At 44.9% G+C, this 9,218-nt stretch overlaps 1 protein-coding gene across 1 annotated transcript; it reads left to right on the top strand.

Moving 5' to 3' along the window:
* The first annotated feature begins 7,841 nt into the window (after positions 1 to 7,841).
* Positions 7,842 to 9,166, top strand: LOC114926000 (small ribosomal subunit protein bS1m-like). Its single transcript, XM_029295897.2, has one exon. The coding sequence runs from the start codon at positions 8,249 to 8,251 to the stop codon at positions 8,969 to 8,971; it is 723 nt and encodes a 240-aa protein (XP_029151730.1). The 5' UTR covers positions 7,842 to 8,248; the 3' UTR covers positions 8,972 to 9,166.
* Positions 9,167 to 9,218: the final 52 nt, after the last annotated feature.

Genomic DNA, 9,218 nt, shown 5'->3' with positions numbered 1-9,218 from the left:
ATTCCCGATGCATGTGTTCTTGTTCTCGAAAGCACTCTCAGTCTCTCCCCGGCGCCGGGCTAAGATAGAAAGGCTGGTAACGGCAATGAAAGGGGGTGTGCGTGTCTATCTTTCCTGAGCTAGTGGCATATCGATAAGAGTCATATGCCTCGCCTCGAAGAGAAAGGAATCCAAATCCAATCCCTAAAGCAATTCCGGTAATCAGAGCTATCGGCATTACCGCTGTGGGAGGGGCGGAAGAACTCCTTGCCTTAAGACTGACTGAAGAAGATGGCATCAAGCCCGATTTCATCCTACTTCTATGAGCAGACGATTACTGAACACTTTCAACAGAATGCCTTTGTGCGGCAGTTACTATTTCCGGTGAAGAGTAGCTTTCCCTGCTAATGTACCCGGTCTAGTCTCTAGAGGAGCCTAGCCTTTTTCCTCAAATGTCATTGCTAGCAAGAGCAGAGAGAGAAGAAGCAAAAGCATTACCACCGATCTTTGATCGCAATTGAAGAAGAATATGCTCTTACTGTTCTCGAATGCCCTCTTGCTGCAAGAATGCCTTGTTACAGACAGAAGCAACTGACATAGGGAAAATCGAATGCAAGGTAACTGAATGCTTATCCGGTGTTCGGACGAAAGAATCCCCTGCTCTTGTTCGAGAATCTGCTTCTTGAGAATCAGCTATGGGACGTCGAGGTAGTGCTAATGCTAGCAGTAGCAATAGGGTAAGGTAAAGCAAGGAAGGGAATAAAGATGGCATAGAATCATCTATCGTATCCGCGGTTGATGGTGTTGGAGGAATTACCATTGCTATTGAATCAGATGTGAGGGAGGTTTAGCCTAGCCCCTAACCTATTAAGTAAGAACAGATGCGCGAGCCACTCGATTATATACGATCTTGGAATAAAGGGATTGAGAACTACTGCTTAGGCGAAGATTCGCTGTTTTCCAGCTCACTCTGTCTTGAAACCTAACCTTACCACAGGATACCGACTTAACACGGTATTATCAGCCCATTTCGAAATAACGCGCTGGCTGCACTCCTTAAAGGAAAAGGTTTTCCAGTAAGGACAGCCTATCCTATAAACCTAGAAAGTCAAGTTTTTTTTAGCTCTTTCATTTCCCGATTGGTTCTGTGTCAGGCAGAGCTTTGCCAAGGCGCATTTTCCTACGTGTGATCGGGCCGAAGTGAAACAAGGGATCAAAGCGTCGAGGCGCAAGCTTTCTTGATTATCCACGAACAGGGCTTGGGCTTAAGAGGAGCGGAGCCTTTGAATCAGATCCTAGCCCCGTTAGGGCTAGGGCAAGCAACCACAAAAGTCTTGAACAAGGGAAGGGCAGCATAGGAGCGAACCATCTCAATAAGGGAAGAGCCTGGGCATCTTCCCTTATTGAGATGGTTCGCTCGACGCCATTTTAGGATCTGTCATTTCATTTCGGGCGGGTGGAGTGAACCAAAGACGTTGACGATCGATTCCTTCCAAAGGGAGCTGTTGCCGGCCCTTACACCATAAAAAGAATACCTCCGACCCTTTAGAGAAATGCAAGAGAAGCTACTATTCTTTACTTTTTTGTTAGCCCTACCCTAGTGTATGCACTCAAGACCGACCCAGTTGCGAGCAATAGCGTCTTACACTTTCCCAAAGACCAATACACAAGTGATTCGCCATAGTCTAATCGATTAAGGAGGCCTTATTTCTATAGAGAATGCGTTACTTCGAAATGGGCTTGAGGTGGGAAACTATAGAATTTCTTTTTTGCCCGCAGAAGGCCTTATTTTTGAAGCAGTCGAGATGCTTTTCCTGGGCCTTGCATTCTTTTATTGTATTCGCTTCAATCGCTCCTGAATCGGCGGATCAAAGATCGGAATACTTTCCTTTAACTGCTAGAGGTGGATGAGAGGCCGCTATTTATTTGCTTGCTTCTCCGGTTCGCTCTAGTTCACCTGGTTTACAACGGTCTGTTTGCTAGGTTTTAGACAGGGGCTAAGGGCGAGTCATCCCTCTTAGCAGCTCTTTCCTAATCAATCAGCTTTTGTGCTCTCCCAAAACAGCAGAAAGACTTTGAAGAATTCCACCAACTACTGATCTCATGAAAGGGAATACTTTTAAACAAGACTTTCTTTCTCTTGCGCCACGTCGGAACGTATGGGCACTGCCTAAAGTTAAGTAAGAAGGCATCGGGGTGGCTAGCTTCCCTTCTTTTCTGGATCTTGACTTGGATTGTGATAGATGCAATTTTTCAAGTCTTGATTGAGGGCTTTGCACTTCCTTACGTCTCACTAGCTCACCTCATAAAGTAAAGGTTCTTTCTTTCCATTCCGTTAGATGAGAACTTGGTATGGAAAAGGGTTCTCCGCGTCGCATCGGTTTTTCATTCAAAGACTGGCACCCCCTTTTCATCTGCATCTAAAAACAGTGGTTCGGCCTTACCTGGACCTTCCTTCTTTTTGCATCTCATCTCTTGCTTGCTAAGTTAGTCTACTATTGAATTGAAGTCCGCCCAGTGGCGGAGCTAACAGCAGAAAAGCCTTTTTTAGGGATAGTGAAATTCCGGATCGAAGAGATTCACCCGTAATAAGGGGGCAAAGCCAGAGGCAAGGCTATAGGCGCCTCCATCTGTATGGGGGAATTTTTTGCTCAAGCTTCTCGATCCGGGAAGGAACTGCTTGCTACTACTACATACGATGCACTAATGAAAGGCTCGACCCGGCCCGGAAGAGCGATCCAGGCATTTTGGAATCGTGATCCAAAGAGAGTCGTGCTGACGTGTATCAAGCAAAGTGATCACAAGAATCCATTCAACCGTGCAGCTTCCAGTAGATCAACTAACTTATGATGGCATTAATAAAATAATAAGAGATTTAGAAGCCTGCTTCACGTCTATTTCTTTTCTATCTATTCATTATCAGTATGTGCTGCATGTCAATTAAGGTAAAAGTAAAACAAACATCTGAAAGGCTCGAAATGAGGTTGAATCGGGTCCTTTTATCCTCATTAAGCTTATAATGAATCATCAGAGTGATTCACGATCCTAGGGCCAATCTATAACTCTGTTACAGCCATGGATCTCCTTTCAATCCTAAGGGAGTCCTATGAAGTTGGAGAAGATTCTCCATTCTATAGGTATTCCCCTGCTGTTGGACTTTTAGTTCCGCAGGCCAGTTACTGTTTTCGTTGCCTTTTCTGTCAATCCGCAAGTAGAAAGGATAAAGGATCAAGGGTCTCAACCACTTTGCTTTGAAAGCTAGCCAGATTGGGACCAAGCAAGAACACTTTTCAACTATGTATGTTGACGGATAACTCTCGGAGTATCTCAAAAGTAAAGAAGGTCAACCTCACCCACGGCAATCAATCCTTTCTGGACCCCTCTTATTTAGTGCTAAATGCTTCGGAAATAGAAATATATAGGATATACGAGCGGGACTTAATCTTTCTATAGGAAGGAGCCAGCCGAGTATGTTTCAGTGGGAGTAGTTTATTCTGACTCCCCTTCGCTGTCTTTCCTTATCTCTATCGGAATTCTCAAAGGGGGCTCCCCTCTCTTGCCAATAAGATTTAACCATGTCGCTTATTCTTTTGACGATTTCCATTTTTTCTTTTGGGTTATTCATTTGTTTGGGTTTCATTTCATTCTTTGACTGCTCCCCCCCAAAAATGGGAAAAGACTTTTAGGAAATTGCCGGGGGTTGGTCCGGAAAGACGACATGGGAGGGGTTCTTCTCTTACGTAATTTCGAGTTGGATGAACAGATTGCTCCTAAAGGTTTAATAAGACATTAGATTCTCATTCATCAATAACTCGACTTCCAGCTTCTCACATGGAAGGGTCCGGTCTGGAAGAAGAGGAAAAGGAGTTCACCTCAAATCAAGGCAACGCGCACTCAATCTCTTTCTGACACAGGCACAGGGCTGATTGAGAAAGTCTTTAGGTTCCAGAGTTCTGACCTATACTATAAAGGAGTGAAACCGCTTCCAAAGACTCAGCGATAGGGTAGGGCGTAGTGACTACTCAAATGAAAGCTTCGGAGGAAGCATGGTGTTAAACGAGGCCTTTTCATAATATGAAGCATACCTTCCATCCAGTGCTATGTTTGCAAGAGAAGGTGTGATCGTAGGAGCTCAACCTGTTGCCGGTGGTTTGAGACATAACCACTGCTAGGGGAATCAAAGGTTTGATCCTACCCGCTTTTAGAGTGATCGCAGACTTCAGTAGGACCCTGAGAGTCCTCGCATCACAGCCTGCTCTTATACAATTCCAAAGCATTATTTTCATAGGCAGACTAACTACTGGATACAAGATAGGGTATACAGGTTCTAAGCCTACCTTTTCTTTTCCTTACTCGCTGACAACCTTGCAACCTTTGAACTTTTTCTTAAGCTTGGCAGACTAGCTCCTAACTTCTTTGATAGAGCGATGAGCTTACTTAAATAGAATAGAGTGCTATCCTCAGTAATTACTGAAAAGAAAACCTTGCACCAGAACGAGGCTGACTCAGACTCAACCTTCGGGATAGCTACTTTAGAACCAACCTAACCTTATTTTGACTTCTAGGGTTTGCTGGTTCCAAAACCTGTCTCCCCTTTTTTTGAGGAAGTAAGGAAGTGGATAAACCAACTAACCCTGTAGGAGTTGGAGCCAGCTAATCCCTCTATCAGTCTAACCCCGCGAGCAAGGAAACTAGCTAAGCAAGTAATTCCAGGTCAGGAAGGGCGGAAGAAGAATTGAATAAAGTCAGGAAGTCCCGGGGCTGGTGCTCTAGTAAACTGCCACAAGTACTAGGAGTCAGCCTGTAAGTAGTATTTATTAAGCAGTAAGCCCTAGAGCTCGAGATTGTAAGTTTCAGGTACTAGTTTTGCAGCAAGAGCTAGTCATTCCCCAGCGCTGTAGTAGCTTTAAAGGGGGAGGAAGTGCGAAGCGATATGAGAACCAGCTAATCAACTAATCCCTGTATCCTGCCTTGTAGGGCTAATTCTCCCCTAGAATCCATGGTTGACCAGTATACGCTCTACTAGCCTGTCAGCCCTTTGGCTACCCTCAGTCCCCTTTTCGATGCAGACATTCGACCTGCATTTCCTTGACCCAGCTTCCCGTTGCGTTGAAATTCCCCTGGTTTTATATTCTAAAGCAAGGAGGATAAGAAGGTGATAACCCGCTAGCAAGTGCAAGTAAACCTCGTTCAAAGTCAGGAAGTATGGAAGGAGCAGAATAAGGTTAGGAAGCAAACCTGCTAGCAAGTCAGAAAGACTAATTTCTCTACCAGCCCCTCATTCATCTGCGAGATCCCTTTCAAAGCGACCTGACTTGAGATTCGCTTCTTCCTTGAAACCTATTACTGCTGCTTAAACAAAGGCCTAAGATGAAGTTCCAACCCTGGGCAGAAAGGAAAGGCAAGAAGAATTGAAGTTTTCGATTCAGACTTCATTGACTGATGAAAGCACTACGAGCATAATTGAAAAGAACCTGAGTGCGACAAGTCCGGATTGATTCCAAGTCGAAATTACATAGACAGAGTCGGAGGCTTATCAAGCAAAATCTCTTACAAAAGCCTTCTGTTCACCTGCCCTAATCTTTCAATGGGGGACTTAGTGAGGAAAGAAGCTACTTTTTCCGCTAGAGGAAAGACTCTTGAGTGCTTGTTATTCTATTTGGTAAGCAGTAAGAAGTCAGAAAGAGCAGCTAGAAAGCAAAGTCGATCGTCTTAGTTAGAGAAAAGAGCAAAAACAGAGATAGGCCTCTTAGTACCTGCAGCAAGGCAGAAATGCAACTAAATGCGGTGTAAGGTCTGTCGTCGAGGGTGTAGCGTAAAGCCCTTACTTCACCAGATCTGGTAGTAGAGCCCTGTGATTCAATGCATAACAGAAAGCAACCTAGCTATATTAACTAACGAGATCCAGAGAGAACAAGCCTTGCAAATTCCCCTTATAATGTAGAATTAAGTGGGAAAGATTAGTCAGGTCTTTATTAACATTATTAGATTAGAGACGTAACTCCCAACTCCTAACAACCCTTTGGCAAAAGCCAACGATTGAGAAAGATGGGATTGACTTCGTCATCCCCGAAAGCAAGGTATGGAATTCTAATACCCTTGGAATCCGCTAATTTGCTGTTGAGCCCTTGTCCTTCACCAGAAGGTGAGAACTGCCATCTCTTTTTAGTAGCAAACGGCCCGAACTGCATGTGACTGATTAGATCTACACATTCAGGAGGAGATTCAGCCTTAAAGCACAGGTATGTATATTAACCATACAGCACCGACCTAAAAGCATCTAAAAAGCTAGGAAAGGTTAAGAGAAAGAGAAGACGTTGGGAGGTCAAAAACCTGTAATTCAATTCCCCCGGCAGACTGAGAAAAATAAAGAAGTCAGACAGAGCAGGTAGAAAGCAAAGTATTGATAACTCTTTACAGGATTGAGTTCAAGAAGTCTGGATTTACATCTCTCGAGCCTACTGCCTTATCTGAAGTCCTGGATTGAATTACTTAGGCTGGTCTTCCAGATGAAATGAAGTAGACTATTCCAGCCTCTTCAGCCTAAAAGGAAAGAAATTCCTATTATCTTTCAACTCTAGCTTCATGAAAGGGTCTAGCTTCTTTAGAATTTCCTTACGAAGGAGCAAGAAATCCGTCTCAGTCCTAAACTAAGAACCTTGGGAGAGGGAAAGGTTAACTGGAAACAAGTCTCTCATTTCTGGTCCGTAACTCTGCTTCCTCATCTCAGGCTTGAAAAGGCTAAATTACAGTAGTAGAGAGGTAAGAACTTCAAGGATAGAGGTTTGAAAATGGTATAAAGCGGGATTCTAGATCAACTTGCCTTAGGCTGCTCTGAGGTCATTGAGCCATAATCCGTATTCTCAGTCAGGTAATCTCTTTTATTCAAGCCAAGTGTAAAGAGTCAATCAGAATCTCTCAGTCCTGAAGCAAGCAATTAATCATCTTTCCCGCGGTAAAAGAATCAGACCAGTCTCCGGCCGCTCTGACAACAGACTAAGGAGTAAGGAGGGACTTGAAAGGAATGCTTTTTTCTTTTTCTCTACAATAGGGAAGTTCCTCGTATGCGTCGATTCCCGATCCTTTCTTATGTGTTCTAGTGCCCTAAACTTAAGTTGGAAGTCGGCTAAAGAGCACTTTTCTTTAGTTGTTGGAATCTCTTATGTTGGTGCAGCGAATGCAAGTCTCCAAGTGGGGCTTTCATGTCTAGGGACCTTCCCCTTGGCCTATAGCCTTCTAATCGGAAAAGGGGCAATTGGATTTCGTTCCTGACACTTCATAGCAACTCACTTCCTACAGTCAACGGCATTCTCAATGAGCCATGGCGTCTGCTCCTTAGCGCTTCCCTTTAATTATGATCTAGTGATTCGTTAGAAGGTGTTCAGCCTTCTACCAGGGTTACTCCATCAGAAGACGGCAAGCCATTTAGCGAAGACCAATAAAGTCTCCGCCAGACAGCATAGCGAAGATAGACGCAAGGAGAGGACCGAAAGCCACAAGCCAAATACATACTTGACTCACGACTTCCGGCCGGAGCCGAACGTGCACCTGCGACTGTTGCAGTCTTCTATGCAAACACAGGCAAAGGGCCCCCCTCTTTGAAACAAGGCGAGACAAAAGCGGGTACCATCATTCCCACCATAGCAAAGTCCCCTTGACCTTCACCCGTTCTGGTTGGATTGTCCCTGTGCACCTCCAACCTCATCCCCCATAGTCGCCCCCACCTGTCCCGCATCCCCTGAGTTTAAGAGGAGTGTTCTCGGATTAGGGGTACCTTTTGGTTTCCGATGGACCAGCTAATCAGGGTCCGCCCCTTGTTAGTGAAGAATTTGCCCCTACCCCTATGAAATTCTTGGGGGAGACTCGATTGAGCGGATACGGTGGCGACTCTTAGCATCCAAAGCCCAGCCGTCTGCCGAAGACATTCGCTTGGCCCACCTCGAAGCCCAGGACCTATTCGAGGTCAAGGTGGATATTATCCGCCAAATGGCGGGCCTTGACCCAACCGGCGATTGGACGGGACGGGGAGCACGGGCCCTGGACAATCCCCGTGCGGTGCGGCCTCAGGGGGACCCTCCTTAATGGAGCTCTATAGCCTTAGGGACGAGCTCCATGAGAGGGGAGTACAATCCCATGCTTTTCAAAGGCTAAGGGATAAAATTTTTACCAGGGTGAACAACCTGGATGAAAACTCCACTACTTAATCCACTGGCGTGGTGCTACTGGATGCTTCTGATCAATAGAACAGTAAGAGGGGGGAATCAAACTTATGATGAGCATCTATTTGAGTCGATCATTTCCAAGATCTAATTCCAGTTTATTCTTATGTAGTAGAAAGGCCTTACAATCTGAAGTTTTACGCTTAGGGGAAGAATTTTTCTTGGTGGATGCAGGACCTGGGACCCCCAGAATTTGTATGAAAGAAGAGCCTACAGGAGTGCCAATCAACCGAGCCACCAGGTTTGAGAATAAGGTGGGATCCCTGGATCTAGTGGCAAGTGAATCACTGATCAAAAAGAGGATTTTGGAGAGATTCTTCATCGATCTAGTGGCCGGCGAATCGTTGATCAAAGAGCGAGCAGCCGCCAGGTTTAATGATAAGGTGGGATCCACAGATGTAGTGGCTGGTGAACCGCTTCTTCTTCTTCCACGAAGATTCAGAAAAAACCGAGCTTGGATGGAACTGAACAAGATTTGGCGAACGAATACAAAGGTAAAAGGCTTTATTATTAAGAGAGTCAAAGGAGGTTATTCAGTAGCCATCGCGGGTTTCATAACTTTTCTTCCATTCCGTTCTCACAACAAAAGAAAAGGGAAAAAGAGATCGAATGATCGATTCACCATTGCGAGCATTAACCCCAAAAGGACGAATATTGTGGTGTTAGCGGCAGATCAAACAATTGATGAGCGAAAACGTGACAAAAATAAAAAGAAGTTTTTTTCAATTCCGAAGCGAAACCTAGCGTCTCCTGATAACACTCTATCCCTTTAATCCATTCTTTTGTTGGGGGTCTGGCACTTATTACGGGCCGCTCTGTCATTGTCTGATTTTTGGTTGTCTGATCACAGTCGAAATTATGTATCTACTTATCGTCTTTTGCCCCTTATCGGTAGTTCCGTAGCAGGTTTTTTCGGACGTTTTCTAGGATCAGAAGGAACCGCTATTATGACCACTACGTGCGTTTCATTCTCTTCGATCTTATCTTTTATTGCTTTTTATGAAGTCGCACCGGGAGCTA

This window comes from Arachis hypogaea, chromosome 19, assembly GCF_003086295.3.
Source record: "Arachis hypogaea cultivar Tifrunner chromosome 19, arahy.Tifrunner.gnm2.J5K5, whole genome shotgun sequence".
Taxonomy (NCBI): domain Eukaryota; kingdom Viridiplantae; phylum Streptophyta; class Magnoliopsida; order Fabales; family Fabaceae; genus Arachis; species Arachis hypogaea.
The sequence above is the reverse complement of the archived record's forward strand: the minus strand, read 5'-3'. Positions and strand labels throughout refer to the sequence as shown.